At 29.8% G+C, this 17434-nt stretch overlaps 1 protein-coding gene across 1 annotated transcript; it reads right to left on the bottom strand.

Moving 5' to 3' along the window:
* Window positions 1-8390: 8390 nt before the first annotated feature.
* LOC109337210 (probable WRKY transcription factor 75) lies at window positions 8391-12687 on the bottom strand. Its single transcript, XM_019574134.1, has 2 exons — window positions 12162-12687; window positions 8391-8786 (listed from the first exon to the last, which is right to left on the bottom strand). Exons 1-2 carry the CDS (start codon window positions 12551-12553, stop codon window positions 8609-8611), a joined length of 570 nt encoding a protein of 189 aa, XP_019429679.1. The 5' UTR covers window positions 12554-12687; the 3' UTR covers window positions 8391-8608.
* Between the last annotated feature and the right edge of the window lie 4747 nt (window positions 12688-17434).

Raw genomic sequence — 17434 nt, 5'->3', positions numbered from 1 at the left:
TTCTGATTATAATAATAGAGTAGTGATTTTCCTAGACAAATAATGTCTCTTGCAATAAATTTTTAATTTTTAATTGATGCGGGATTTTTAAATAAAAACAAAGAATTGTGGAATCAAATCGGATCAAAACATTCATAAGCAGTTTGGTTGCAACAATAAAATTTGCGGTTAATTGATGTAAACCAAATTATGTCTTTGTATTTGATTCAGTCGGTGAATTACATTAAAAAAAACTAAAATTTTACACACAAAAACTAAACTGAAATTTTACGCCACTAGTATTATACAACAATGCATATTTCTACTAATATTGGCTAATCTGTATTTCTAGGAATATACACTAATTCTTGTAATATAACTTCTAGTATTTCTTATTTTGTGCGAAAGTTGTGGAAAAAGTTGACATTATTTTAAGAGTAGGGGTGAGCAGGACTTGATCTTACCTGCTCACATAATTTAGCCTAATCATGATCAGACTCATATATGGTCGAGTTTCATTAGGTTTAGGGCTGGGTTCAAACTTAGACTCGGAAAATATTTATAGTCGGGTAAAGGACAACTATAACTCAACTCATCTCATGGTTACTAATTTTTCATGTTTGTATGTGTTTATTCAATTGTGTATTATATAATTACATCTTTTTGGCCCAAAATATCATTAATTCTTTAATTGTTTCATCATATATACATATATAAATGAGTAACAAAATATTTACATATATAATTTCATTTGTCAAATTACATATTCATAATACGTAATAATGAGAATATTTTTTGTAAAAGGGTTGCATTACATTTAATTGAGTCTAAGGTCGGGTTCAAAAATTAATCCAATCGAAATTTGGGTTCGAGTTAACCTATGAGTCTATGGTTGAGTTCAAGTTAAAAAAATAACCCAATCAACCTTTAGAGTTTGTTAAGTGTCAAAATATCGTATTTGAACTATCAATTTTGTGGCACTTTAACTCTTTACTTAATCTAATTTGTTAGTTAATTGATCCCATAAGCATAATGTTGTGTAATGACTCATATTCTCTAAATAACAACAATATAAGTTTTGGGTTTGGGCTGGTGTAAAAGGGTTGAAGTAGAGAATAATAGCTAAACACAAGTAAAAGTTCTCTAATACATAGTGATAGCCTCTCAACGCTCTTGGAGATGTAGGTACAATTGGTCGAACTTCATTACCAAATTCCTTTTGTTATTCTCTTATCTCTACTCTTTTACTATTTGATTGTTCGTTTGTTCACAATACATAAAATATATTGAATTTCCAAATATCACCTTTAGAGTGGTTGTCCAGGTCAAAGCCGGAGGAATTTTTGCAAAAAACTAAGTCGCGGACAAAAGTAAGGATTTAGACATACATGAGTAGTCCATGTAAAATTGTGACACCGTATTCGCTCACCATTGCATCCAGCTTAATTTTTGACATGTTGTTCCTAACACGTGGATCTTCAATATAAACGATTCAATTAGCGAAATATGAATATTGGATTCACTAAGTGCCATTCTTGAGCACAACACAATTTTGAAAAATTATAGCAAACCTGGGCGCAGCGTAGAAGCCACGCTCAACGAAAGTAGCAACCTGCAACCTATGCTTAGTGCAACCTTGGCACCCAGCAAAATCAATTACAAAATTCAACATTTATTCACTATTTCATATATTCCAAGCATCATGCCTTCCGTTAGCGAAAAGAGAGGTATGCTCACACAAGAGGTGTGCTAAAAGGTCGAGTTGGGCTCGTGTAAGTGATGGGCTAAGCACAGAGGCAATGTGTTGAGCGTGGAACCAGAATTATGATACTATTTGTTGGTGCAGCGAAAGCAATCATTGCACAGCGTTGGCTACAAGCAATCAAATAAGAGGCATATAATAAATAGAGGAGAAGAAACAAGAGAAATTGGTAACGGAGTTCAACCAATTATGCCTACGTCCTTGGGGCCACCTACCCATGGGGTGTTTCTATTTGGTGCTTATATCTGGTGCACATTATAACAAATGAATTGAGTCCAATATATAACATTGATATTCAACTTTATTCTAATGTTAGGCAATGTGGGACTTCATATAATAACATATTTCAAACATCCTCAACAATCTCCACCTTGATTGAAATAGATGAATATCTCGCTCCTTAGGAAATCTACACAAGAATCTCTACCTTAGCGAATATATGACTCCACCTTGCTCAATGCCTAATTCTCTTCAACTGCTCTCCTACAACGTAGACCTTCTGAGTATCCTTGACGATGTTACCAAGAGCCTAACTCTCCAAACTTGTAGTACAACTTCATGTACCACCATCTAATGGAACATGCTGCTTAGCCACCTAGTGCTAGGAAGTCTTTCGATATATGGAACCTCTACACAAAAGTTCACCAACAATCGTCCTCTTCAATACTCAATCAAACTGAACCTTGGAGCTTCCTTGTAAAGCCTCAACCGCTACCACCATTGTCTACTATGACAATCCTAGTTCAAAAGAACTACCTTACTCCACCATAAGGAATATACCACAACACACCTTGTGTCAATGCTAACCAATGCATATGTCATATTCATGCATCCAAGCCAATACCCATGTCTCAAGGCCAAACTCAATACCTTAGTCCCTATCTCCACCTTGATCCTAACCTAGTACAAGAATTTCAGGGTTCTGAATCAATATATATTGCCCCCACCACAGTTCTGTCATGTTTTCTTCTCCTTCAACTCATCTACTTTATCCTTGCATAGTACATTTGATGCACCTTATCTAGCCAGCATGTCTTCACTATCTTTAGCCATTATTTGGCGCCTGGGTTAAGAGTCATCTAACAATTGGTTCTGATACCAATTGTTGGTGCAACGAAAGTGATTATTGCTTAGTGTTGGACACAAGTAATCAAATAAAGGGCATAATAAATAGAGGGTAAGAAATAAGAGAATTTGGTATTGGGGTTCGGCCAATCATGTCTACATCCCCAAGAGCGTTGAGCGGCTACCAATATATTATTAGAGAATAATAATTACAAACCCTAGAACACCCATGGGCCCACCTACTCATTAGGTATTTCTATTTGGTGCTTATATCTGGTGCATGTTATAACAATGGACCTTAGTCCAATATATAACATTGATATTCAACTCTATTCTAATGCTAGGCAATGTGGGACTTTATATAATAACATATTTCAAACATCCCCAACACTATTAAAGGGGTTTAACTTGGATTTGTAAAGATATATTCGAATATGAACACTTTGTACTCAATTTATTTTAGTTTTTAGGGAGGTTTAGCTTGGATTGAGATGTAGAAGCAATAGGGAAGGTTATAGGAGTCAATCTATATTCTTTGAGGAGATAATTTCTTCCGCTCGGAGCTTAGTATTTCTCTTCATGTGTTAGTTACCATGATAAGGTGTAGCTAAACCTCTTCCTTGTTAGGATTGAATGTAAGATGATCGTGATGTATACACTTTGACTCAAATTTAAGCTATTCCAATATGTTTTGATTCTTATTACTTATTTATGTGCTTAATGCATACTTACTTTAAGATTGACCACCTTTTTGTATGAATTTTGAACAAATATATTAGAGTAATCCATGTTGTAATTCTGACTTTATTCAACTCATCAATTTGGTATAACTACTATATATATCAATTTATCACTTTATGCATATTGTTGTTTTGGTTGCTAGACATAGAGTTAATTCAATAACTGAATAACTATCAAACTAGTTTATATAGACTACTAGACATAGATGTATATTTATTAGCTCATTTATCTTCATCTTGTTAACTTAGTTGTTAGACATAAAACTATTTTATATTTATCAGCTCATTTATCTTCATCTTGAGGTGTTTTATTTAACTCAATTTCACATGCATAGACTACTAGACAAAGATGTATGATTTTGTAAGTTATAATTCTTAATCTTGTATGAAAAGTTATTAGACATAGAGCATTATTGCATAAACTATTAAATTGACTAAGACATTAGCGTTTAGGACCATTGAGGTCCTTTGTATGAAAAAATCATCGCTAAATAAATTAGCATTTTCGAGTCAAGTGTGTATTAATAGTGAGTAGTAAAGTTCAAGCCAACATGTTTATTCCAAATAGTTTAATCAATTAGTAGTAATTAGCTTATCAAACAAACCAACCAAAACCCTTTTCAAAACCAACTTAGATAACAATTTTTATTTGAAAGGATAGTATCAAACAAGTCCTTGTGGATTCGATAATCTTTTATACTTGTTGGTGACAACCCAAATTAATTATTTAATTGACCAATTTTCAGATTAGCAAGACTGGATAAAGGACAAGCCTTACTCTGCCTATGCTCAATTCTACTTATGAGCACCCTTCTGAACCAATGCACAACTAACTATTACATTTGAATAGGATAAGGAGAACAATAATCATACCAACATTATTCTAAGCAAACCGATCCACACCTAATTAGTTCTTACACAATATGGCCATATACTAGCTAGGTTTGCTTTATGTATTCTCTTATATTTTTTCCTATTTTCATATATTCCCTTTTAGATAAATGGCTTTGGTGGATGGCTCCAAAATGTGGTTGATTGCTTAGTTTTTCAACTAATCATTTCATTATCCTAGGATGTGAAAGATATTTCTAAAATATTTGAATTCACGGATGAGTATATATGAGTTTTGGATGGTTTATGAAACAAAGTGTTGTTTGACGTAGTGGTTGTATGTGTAGGCAATAGATTTATGGTTGTGGGTTCGATCCCACGTTTAGTGATTTTTGTTACATCCGTTGTGATTCGAACCAAGGACACGATACTTAGCAAACATAGCTGCCGCTAGGCTATCACAATTGGTTGGTTATATATTGTTCTCTCCATTTCTCTAATGCATGAGAGAAGTGTAGGAAAATAAGTTTGTAAACCACTATTGAAAGATACACTTGTTATGTTTGTACAAAACATATCAAGATTTTCCAAAGTATCATGAAGGGGATTCGCTATTCATCCACATTGCATCCAATATACTTAAATTGGTGGGGGTGAATCGAACCTAAAGATTAATGTGGTAATACACACTTTGGAGGTTTTTACATGCATATCTAACAACCATTTCTTTGTTCAAGTGGTGCACCATCTTCCCTTCAATCACTTTTCTCACTTAGGAAGCTTAGCTTTAGACAATCCATTAACTTTTGTAAACTTATTGTCATTTTGGAGGTTGTCTTTTTGTTTGATGTGGCTCCCCTATGTAGCAACTTGAATAAATGAGATAATAACATTTAACAAGAAAATTTGAGTTTATGTTGCTTATCACATATAACAAGATTTGTATCTTGTAGCTTTCTAGAGACTTATCACTCCTACCGAATATAGCGCCCTTAAAACCACCTCATGTTTCTTCCATTTTCTATTATTTTGTAATTTTTATTTTGTTCCATAACAATAGAAATAAGTCTTCACAAAACCACTGGTAATTCTTTTTTCTCATGAATTTCGACCACCATTTGAACATATACAACTTGCCTAGTTTTTCTAATTAATTTATCATCCTAATACCTTCAAAATAAATAAAAAACCATAAACACTTACTCTTATTTATGTTTTTTAATTCAAGAACAATCTAAAACATTTCCTATATGGGATGAGAGTTTTTCTGGTTTATAAATGTACTACTCAGTGTAATAGTAAAGTATCTTTCAATCAGTGATGAAAGAAGGAAATCCTCCATTTAGTGTTGAGAGTAACGGAGATAGATCAGGTTGAAAAAACCAATTTACAAAACATTTTAATATTTCCTACTATATTAGTGGCAAACTATTTTTATCTGCCCTTAAGTGATTTTTGATCATTTGTTTATTTTGATTGGTAGTGAAATTAATTTGAATGGAGTTTTTAGAAAATAGTTAAGTAACACAATTCAATATCCGTATTGTGTCTTCCTTTAAAACTTCAACTTTTACATCATCTCTGAAAAGAAACAAAAAGAAAAGAGTTCATGGACATGAATCATTTTTTCGTCTCAAGTATGAAACCATCCTATTTAACTTTTTGATATTTGGTACATATTTTGATCTCTATTCTTCATACCTATATTTTTATGAACATGCTATATTTTATATCTACATGATATTTGGTTTTTATGTATATGATAATAAAATCTTTCTTAATGATCTAAATCATTCATCAAATGTTAAAGATGACTCATTCTTAGATAATTTTTTGTTATGGTAGTTAGGATTAGTTTTACTTTAAATGGTAGCTTTGGTTTTAAGCAACTACTAATTTTTCCATTGTAAAAATTCTTTACACTTTGTTTGTGCAGAATGAATTACAAAAATAAAAGTTCAATTACTTTCTTCTCTTTTTTCTTTCAATTTCCTTCTTTTGTTTCTTGCATGGTTGCTAAGAAATGAAGATGATATCAGAGCAATATATCTATTCCTCATATATTTTCCTTAATAATCATCACCAAATTTCATTCAATTATTTCGTCCATTATATCCCCTCCATTTTCTTCATCTTTTTCTTTCTTGGTTGTTGCCTAAACCAAAGATCCAACACCCTTGTCGGGAGATAAATAGATCCAGAACCATGCGGCAACATTACAATTCTTGGAATATTGGTATGAGATTCTTAGTAGCAGCTTTTCATGCTATGTTGATTTCCTCTTCTTTTTTTTCCGCTGCAGTAAGTCGTGGTTCAAGAATTTGGCGCATCTCACCAAGAATTGCAAGAAACTTTTCCCTCTCATCAAACAAGTTTAAGGAGGTGATGAAGGCAAAAAAATTAGTTATTCTTCTCAGTGACAACCTTGATTTCGAAGGATTCAATGGTGGCTTCTTATTTGTTATGGATTCTTGAGCTGTTGTTTGTTTAGATGAAGAAGATTGAGCTGAAATAGTAGGAAGTGACCTACTTTCTTGCTTTAATTTGCTTCTCAAGTCCATAACCTTTTCCTCAAGGTTTCTATAATGGTAACCTCTTGCAGCAAGCCTAAGTTACAAGTTTTGCAAGAAATTATCCTTATCACTCTGTTACTTTTTCTTTATTATTCTCTAAATTCTTCTTGATATATTTGAGCAAATTTTGTCAACATTTCTCTTAATTCTTCTCAGTATTCTTGAGGCAAATATTGCTCATATTATTCTATTGTTATTCTTGAGCAAAATTGCTCATATTTCATCTCCATTTTCTCTTGTTTTTCTTTAGCAAAGTTGCTCATATTTCATCATTCCAAGAAACCAAGATGGTATTCCAATTGAGTATCTTGCTTAAAGAAAAGAAACAATCATTCTTTCAACACTTTGGTGGTTCTTCCAAACTCCAGATCTGACTTTTTACATTTGCTACCTTATACCCAAGCTTAGAGTTAATGGTATTCACTCTCCAGCTTGAGGGGGTGTTAAAGATGACCCATTCTCATATAATTTTCGGTTATGGTAGTTATGATTAGTTTTACTTTAAACGTTTGCTACCTTATATCCAAGCAACTATTAATTTTTCTATTGTATAAGTTCTCTACACTTAATCTGTGTGTAGAATAAATTCAATAATAAAAGTTCAATTCTTTTCTTCACTTTTACTCTTTCAATTTCCTTCTTTTCTTCATCGCTAAGAAACTAAGATCAAATTCAATAGTTTTATTTACTTTAGGAGAAGAGTACTTTAGAGGACTATTGACATGGTGGTCAATAATCAACTAATAAGTTTTGTCACTTTAGACATTGAAGCACTCAAGTAAGGTTGGATAGGCCGTAATCAGCTTGCCCTGCCCATGTTATTTGACCAACAAAATTTTCGTATAAGAGAATAATGAAACTCATGGTATTTTTCTTGGGAAGTGTTCTAAAAAATGTGCTACTTGTTGCATTTGTTAGAATAATGAAACTCCTACTTGTTGCATTTGTTAGAATAATGAAAGTCCAAATTATTTAAGTCAAAAGTGTAGTTACTAAGTAATTTTCTGCCCTTTTCATAATAATAGTACATAGTTATGTTATTTTTTGTGATTGATTATAAAATTTTTAATAATGAGTTTTTTACTAAATAATTTAGAGCTTTATTTTCTAACCAATGCAATAATAAGAGGATAAGCTTTGACACAATAGTAAGATTATTTTGTAATATACATATGGCTAGAACCAAAGAACAATCTTACCATTTTTTATAATCCTAACTGTTGTTTTAAATTACAGTTGCATTGTGTTTATCATCACAATTGTGAAAAAATATGGATAATGCAGCCCTGATGCCATTGTAGAAAGCATCAAAACCATAATATTATGGCTATAATTGTGAAATGCATTATATTTTAAAATACCATCCTGATTTTTAGTATTGATCTTGATCTCCACAAAAGCATGAAATCTGCGTTGGTAATTTATAATAATAACTACCAATAATAAAGATATAAATTACCTGTATATATTGTCACCAATATCAAACTGGGCACAGCTCAATTTACATAACCTAATATAGCAATAAAAATAAGAAATGGATTGTCTAAGAAGTGTTAAGCCAAACTAGAGTTTTTACTTCTACTGTCACAACTTTTATTTCTATATTAAAATAGGAATTAAACTAGAGTTTCTTCATTTTTTTATGTGGAAATGAGTATTCAAAAGGGAGTGTATATTTGCATCTGACTCAAAATATGCTCAAAGTTATCTGTTGTTTTCTCAATTGGGTGAGTGTGCACTCCTTCATATGTAGTCACTACTACACCTTCATCTTTTGTTAGGCGTTGGACTTGTTTCTTCACATTGCACCCTTGATGAGTGCATCGGTAGTAACTCCTGCATACAATAGCAATTAAATCAATATATACTTTTGTTTAGACCATGTATTTCCATAACTATACTACTGTGATTTAAACATCTTAAATTCTAGAATAAATTATACTACTCACACGTATGTATGAGTTAGTGAAAATATACAAATCATCTCTATCTTTTTTGTACATGCATGAACCTACTACCCATGACCAGAAAAAAAGTGTGATCCAAAAAAGGTGATAAGTGTAATGAAATTAAACAAAATATAGTATATTATAGAAACAAATTCAAATAATATCCTTTGAAGATTATTGATTTGTCTCCATAATATACAATATTTTATTCTATTAATTATATTCATCACCTCTTATTTCTCATGGATAGGTAACTAGTGTAATGTATAAGTATAAATAGGGCTAGTTTGTGAAGGTACAAAAAAAGATAAGTATATTATTTCACTCATATGCATGCGTTAATTGTTATTGTACTCTACTTATTTATATCTTTTATAGCATTTCTGAATTAGTATCACTGTTAGATTTGTAAAGTTGCAAATTAAAGAAAGCATCTATATATAAATTAATTGTTGAATATTCTTTATCTATTAGTCAAAAGATTAGATTGATAATTATTTCTAAGTTATATCTATATATGATTTAATTATCTTAGTTGGTCAAATTTCAATCTTATCAAAAGTGTGTTAGTTGTCTTTTAAATTTTTTAATATACCAGGATTATTATTCAATCTTATCCAAAGTATTGTTATTTAAATTTTTTCTATAAATAGGAGATCTTGTAATTGCAATGTCCTTGTAAAAAAATACAATAACATAGAGGAAAAAAGGTTAAAGTAAACTTGTGTGTCGAAAGAATTTTGTTCTTTGAGCCTTCATATTTTCTTTCCATAGCATTGTAATTTCAGAACAGTAAATTACTTTAATTTTTTTTTATTGCCATCATCAATATCATAGCTAGTTGTATCAAAGTGATAGCAAGTACATGTGCAAACCGAGTTCATCATGTAGAAACAATTGTTTTAAAGTAGTTGATAAATCAATATTGGTATATGGAAAACATTTGATGTTGTGATTAATAACTAGCGAGTATGAAGAAATTCATGAAATTGAGAAGAATGAGTCAGAAGAATCAAGAACACTTCGAGAAGGTAAACATTAAGTCAAAATCAATTGTGTGTACAAAACAAAGTATAATCCAAATCGAAAGGTATATTCGTTAATGGTAGAGACAAAACAAAGTATGAAGAAATTCATGAAATTGAGAAGAATGAGTTATAATCACAAATCGATACTTGTTCTGACTAAGAATTGTGTCTATGGACATAAATACATTGACATTAAACATCACTACATTCTCAATTTGATAAGAAATTGTGAGGGAGTATTGCACTTTAGAAAATCAAGTAAGATACATTTTCACAAAGTCACTCAAAGTGAACTTGTTCCTAAAGTTAAAAGGAAATATTCAGAATGAAAAAACAAGTTTAAGGGAGGATGATATATTTTAAATTTGAGAAAATGAAGAAGAATCTAGAAGTTGTCCATATTTTTCTAATAGACAAATTGATTGAACTATTGTTTAAGTTGTATCGAGATATGATCTAATTATTTTAGTTAGTCAAGATGTCAATTTTATAAAAAATATATTAGTTGTCTTTTGATAACTTTGATATATGAAAAAATTATGACTTAACCAACTCGTAGGTCATATAACTTTGAGATTGAATTTCTTCCTATAACAGTTAAGCCCAACAACCCTATATCATATCTCTGTATGATGAAATCATCATTTATATATGAAAGCCAGCAATTGATAATGATGAAAGAGATAAAACAGCACACAACACCATTGATAATGATGAAAGAGATCAACATGGTGGATTTATTCATTATTATTCACAATATTGTAGTTTTTACTGTTGTTTGGGTCAATTATTGTATTACTTTAAAATTTGTCAATTCAAGTAATTTCTCGAATATTTTAAGCAACTCCATCACAAACAATTTTCTAGTATGGCCCTTTCATGTTTTATAAGATCTGCATGATCGGATAATAGCTATAAAGTAAGATTATAAACTATATTGCGTGCACGCATGGATGCATAGATATGATTCATTTTTCTACTTTGGTTTTATTCCATTATTATTTTTTGATTTGACCATATAAATATGTCAGCAAAGAGAAGTTAAAGAGAAAGAGGGGTTAGATGAGAAACAATTGAACTAGAACTCCTAGAATCTTCTTTCCTTTTTTATTACCTAACATAAATATGGTGGGGTTAAGAATTCATAATTCAAGGGTTTAAGATACATAAATATGGTAGGGTCTTGTAGGTTTGAAATCATTTTTTAATACTACTTGAAATGAAATACTTTATAAGCATTGTTGACCGTTGTAGTTAGATATTGAAATTTCTTGAATTCTAAGATAATCTAAGATAAAACAAATGTACTGGCATATAAAGAAAGACAATAAATATCTCCTCATTTAAGAAAATAATTCCTTCATAAAAATATAATACGTGTACTGTTTTATTTAATTTTAGAAATATTTTTATAAAAAATTATTAAATAAGATATATATCATAACTTTAATGGTTGTAGGAGATAATATATCTCTTTATATAAAGAGATATTTTATTTTGATAAACGAATGTAAATGTATTATTTGAGTCTACTTTAATTATTATAAAGATACTTGAGTCTACTTTAATTATTATGATACAAACATAACATAATAGTATGATGCTACATCAACTTATAATTATGTAATTATGATGTGTTATCAAATCACATTAATGCAACTAAGGATTATATCATAGTTTTTCAATAACATCATAATTGTAGTAAATTTATTAATCAGAATTGTAGTAATTTTATTAATCAGAATTGTAGTATTACATTATTATGACTAGTGTGTACAGGCACTTTGTGTCTACCAGTTAATATTGTATGGTACTTCATATTCCATTTTAATATATTTTATTTTTTTAGAATTATAATATATTTATAGTGTTTTGTGTACTTTATATTATATTTTTTTTATTTATGATAATATTCATTTTAAGTTAAGAGATATGGTTAATGAATGTGTTAGTGGTAGTTATTTAGGGTTATATATTTTTTATAAAAATTAAATGAAAGTGAAAATTACACCATGATAAAAGTTACATCATATTTTACCTTATGTATATTAAAATCATAATTTAAAACACCAAATATAATAGAGTGGATTGTTATATTCTTAGTTCAATTAAGCACGTTTGTATAAAGTCAAACTTGGCAGGTTTGATTAATTACCTCTTGTATTGGCCTGTAAAACAAGATCAAGAAAATGAAAAATAGAACTACTAGCTATGAACATGAAAATTGAACTAACCTGGGGAATTTGTTGTTCTTAACAGCTTTTTGACCATATTTCCTCCATCTATATCCATCATCAAGTATATCAACCTGACTCCTAGTTTGGAAAGCATATCTAGGTTTCTTAACCTTCTTCTCTCCTTTCTTTTTATTATTACTCGAATTACCAACTTCATCGCTCACTTCTATGCTTCTTTCACTTATCACATGAGATACTTCTGCTCTCCCCTGATGATGATTATCATCATGATCCATCTCATCACTAGGTCTCAACCCCAAGAATGCATTTGAACTTTGACCATTATTCATTCCATTAAAACCATGATGAGAACTTCCCACAACACTTGTTGAAATCTGGTAGCTAGAAGAAGAAGAAGGACAAGGGAACAAAATGGGATAATTCTCCATTGAAATTAAGTAACACAATTCTAAGATTTTTCACTATATATGTGTATGTGGTTATAGGTAGAAAGAAAAGTTGGACTAATATAAATAGTGGGGTTGCTCTTAATGTTGTTCTGACACATATAAATATATAATGGTTACATACATCGAATATTATGATGAAAGTCTAAAGTGGTATATATGCAGTGGAACGGTGTCGTAAGAAAATGGTCAAAAACAGTGTTTGTGTGAAACGTGATTAAAATTTACTTACAAAAAATTATCAAGTCATGACTTTTTTCACTATAAACTTTATTTTCATTGTTAATTTTATTTAACATGGGTAGACATTGTTTATGAAATACAAATTCCATAAATTAATATGAGAAAATATGTATATATTAACTATGTAAGAGTGTTTTACATTGTGGTTGCATCATCCAACATTCATATGTAATTATCATTGACTTTTAAATAATAAAATAAGACAAATGAATAATATATGATACATTAACTATGTATAAATTTTTACACTAACGACACATAGATATTAAACTCGAATAATATTATAATTTCAAGTCTAATACTTATCAAAATCTTAAATATGTCATTTTTAGTAAATGTACCTTATTAGATTTCTTAAAGAATGTTCTTATTGTTCACCATTAATTTAGGTAATGATATGATTATTTATAATCAATAAATGTGTACAAAAAACATTGATCTAGTAGTGTAAGATCTTATTTGATCCATAAATAGGTTAAAGTGTTACATATTCGACTCATATGAACAACATTTATTGGGAGAGATAACCATACACGCCGGAAAGTAGAATAATTTAATATTTCTTAACCATAAGGTAAAAGATATCATTAATTATACCAAAATAATGAATAAATGTCTTAGATGTTGAATGTATTATTTGACTAATCAATTATTTAATTGATATAGGTATAATCAATGGTTAATCTATTTTTTAAGCAAAATGAATTTATTAATAATAGGATGAAATACTTGAGAAGAACTTTCTCAAACTGAAAAGACTACCAAAAATACCACAGAACCCCATCCTAGAATTTTTTTTTGGTTTCACACATCTATCCTCGTATTGAAGGCAATCCTATCCGAGTCGGGAACATCCACAAGTACGTGAGACTAATTCTCTCAGCACACATTTTTCCATCTACACGACTCGAACCCGAAACCTTGCTTAAGGGGAAATTAATGTCCGTTGGCACGCATCCTAGAATTAAAGCAACCATAGGAAACTCCCTACCAAAAAACACAAAAAAACAACCAGAGACCAATCAAAAGAGAAAAAACAAAAAAAATAAAGGCATTAAAAACCAACCGAAAAGGAACAGATAAGGCCATAAGAGACCATGGAAAAGATACTACCCAAGGAAAAAAAATCTACACCGTTAAGTACGATAATTATTTGAAGGTCATCCAACAATGACTTATAATAAACATCCCCAAAAATAGCTCTTAATCCCTATCAATGGTTAAACTATTAATTATCCAATACACATGATTACTTATAGTTTATACTCCCTCCGTTGTTACTCTATAATAATCTTTTGCAGAAACCATCATATGAATTGTCTTTTTAAAAAAGTTCAAGAAAATATCATCAGCAAAAGTGATTAATTTTGCTCCTAATATTATTATTAATAGTTAATAAGGAGGGTAATCAAAAGTGTAAAAACTGACCAAAGTGAAACACAATAAATAAGATAAAAGATTTAATATATATGATTATCTTTTATACCATTAATATATCATTCATATATTAATTATTATTGATTATTAAATAAAAATGTAGGATATGATGAACTAAATGTATACATAGATATTAAACACAAATAAAAATTAGGTTGAAAAATATAAAAGTTGCTTGATTATTATCAACATTCAGCAGCGTGGAGATGTTTGAGTCAATTGGAATAGAGAAGGGCGTAAGAGTCTAAGGTTGAATTGTGAGGCGGCTCCATCATTATGATAAAGACATTAATCACCCTCTTTTTGTGTCTATTTCATCCTATGCCATGCCCATTATCATGAGAAAATAATTAGTGTAAAGAGTTTTTTATTAGTTAATTATTTATGTGTTAGTTAAAATTGACACTTAAATAAATAAATAGTATATATAAAGAGTAATATTATATTATCATATTAAATCTTTATATTAACTCTCGTACCTACAAGAAAATGATATATGTACTTTATAAATTAATTATTAATAAATAAAGTATCATCTTATAATATATGTTACTTTCTTATGAGTAGAAAGATTTAGTATGAGAGTATATCATTTTCCATATATAAATGATAAAAATGGTTCATAAATATAATGACCATGTGAAAAACTTAGATATACAGATTGTTCTTTATTGTTTTTATTGAATCCATTTATAATTTAAATTATATATTCTTATTAGAGAAAAATATATATGTACTAGTAAAAGTTTTTTATATTATCATTCATTATTTAATTTAATTATCATTAACATTTAAATAAAATAATATAAATGAGTGATGAATGATGTACTAACTGTATATAAATATTTACATTATCAATGCATATATTATACTGTTGTTATTATCTTATAAAATAATAATCCAATAAGGTGTTGGTCTAGTAGTATAGAGAGCACATTTGTTGTCTCACTTTTGTATCACTTCATATATTATCACATCTGATTGGTTAAAAAAAATATTTAAGTTGAAATTACAATTATTAAATATTTTTCTGATCAATTATATCTTCTGGCACATAGAGTGACACAAAGAAGTGGGAAGCATATGTAAACCTAGTAGTGTAAGATCTCACTACATCACAAAATGACCATAAGGTCAAGAGTTTGATTCTTGAGAGCAATTTTGTTGGGAGAGACAGTCATGCACTATGAAAGGGATTAGCTCCTTAGACAAATTTACACAACTAGTGTATTTTGACTTATTTATTACGGTTCTGGTGTAATTTTTAAAACATTATCACTTTTCACAAACTCGTGGATAATACGCACATGACTTTTTTTCTCTTAAAATTGTGAACACCATCCACAATTTCACTTTCTCTCACCTAAAGTTGTGTATGGTATCTACAACTTCACTTTTTTTATTTTCTCTCCCTAAAGTTATGGATGGTATCCACAACTTTACTTTTTCAACCCCTGGGATGATATACATAATGAATTAAAACAAAATCATACGAAGTGCACCCACAACCTTGTACCCATATCTGATATTATACATATGTTTGGTTGTGGGGTAACAAAAGTTTTAAGGTTATAAAAAAAATTACTCTCAAGTTTTCTTCGTTTCTCTTTCAACAATGGCAAATGCAACTAGAAAGATACTTTTGTTACCATCTTGTGAACTTGCTATTAGCAATGTTCTAGTATATTTGCCGGTCAAGAATGTCCCATCAACTTATAGAATTGGAGAGAGAAAATTGAAAAGTGAAGTTTGGATACTATCCACAACTTTAGGGGATAAAAAATTGAAAAAGTGAACTTGTGGATACCATCCACAACTTTAAGAGAGAGAAAAAGTAAAAGTGTAGATGGTGTCCACGATTTTAAAAGGAAAAAAGTATTGTGCGTACTATCCACGAGTTTAGTGAAAAGTGCAAGTAATATTTTAAAATGTTACACCAAAATTGTAATAAATCGATCAAAATACATTAGTTGTGTAAATTTGTCTAGCTCCTATCTAATAGAATGAAGGATACTCTTAATAATACCAATTTTTTTTTATAAAATAATAAGAATAAATAAGTTTTCAAATCCCTATGGACAATTGTCAGTGGTAATCGTACGTGAATATATATGGTGGTTGGTGTTGCTTTCTCGTAGTGTTGGCAAAGACTAGAAGCATTCTTTATTAAAAACACGTGGGCTATGGTCAACTTTGCAGATAGCACGTGTATACTCTACTCTATAAGATAAAAACAACTTATGTTATTTGAATAATCTAAATTTTATTATTTTTTACAACAAATTAAATTATATATTTCTTTTTTCTTCATATTTAATAATTTATCATGCATCTTAACAAAATCATATAAAAATTTAAAAATAAATGAAAGTTGTTAGTTTAATCCTCAAAATAATATTATTCATTATAAAATGGAATGAAATTTATGTAAGAGAGAGAGGGTGGGCGGGTAGGTTCAATGTTCTTGTGCATGGCTGCGAAACATTGCAGCTTCCATGAAATAACTAACTACTGCAGGGAGCGATGATTGCGCAAACTCTAGAGTCTAGACCAAAATTTTTTGAATTTTTTTTAGTTCAAAATGTCGGTTTCCATATTAAATTTATAATATTAACAAGACGTTAATCAAATGTTACAGGAGCTTGCTAGATTCTAAAAAGACCAAAATATTAAAGTTTGATTTATGTGAGATATACTTAATAATATCAAAAAATATTATATTTATAATATTATTGATCTAGACAAATATAACCCCAAATGATTTCATGGTGAAGATGAAGAACATACCTTGATTAGCCATATGGAATCTCGAAGGTATGAGGGTGTGATGATCTTCCAAATGTTAGAGCACTTGATGGTTTTACTTTTGTTCTCTAGAGGGGAATCAGAATGGCAAAAGCTTGAGAGTTTTCCTTTTGGTGAGAGTGATTTTCTTATGAGGAGAGTTGCCTTATCTCTTGATGTGGATAACTTGATAGTGTTTTATCCCTATGGATAACACTATCCTAATCCACCTTTATTATCCTCAACCTTACACCTTAAAACCTTTTTGCTCTACAAATGGGGACCATAACCCATAAAAGTAACCCCGAAGCGGTTACTACTTAAGTTGCAATAATTCTGATTCAGTCCCTTCATCAAATCAGAAATTGCCTGAAGGTATCTACACTTATAATATTTCAT

This window comes from Lupinus angustifolius, unplaced genomic scaffold (genome assembly GCF_001865875.1).
Source record: "Lupinus angustifolius cultivar Tanjil unplaced genomic scaffold, LupAngTanjil_v1.0 Scaffold_2_271, whole genome shotgun sequence".
NCBI lineage: Eukaryota > Viridiplantae > Streptophyta > Magnoliopsida > Fabales > Fabaceae > Lupinus > Lupinus angustifolius.
This window is presented reverse-complemented; position numbering and strand designations above follow the sequence as displayed.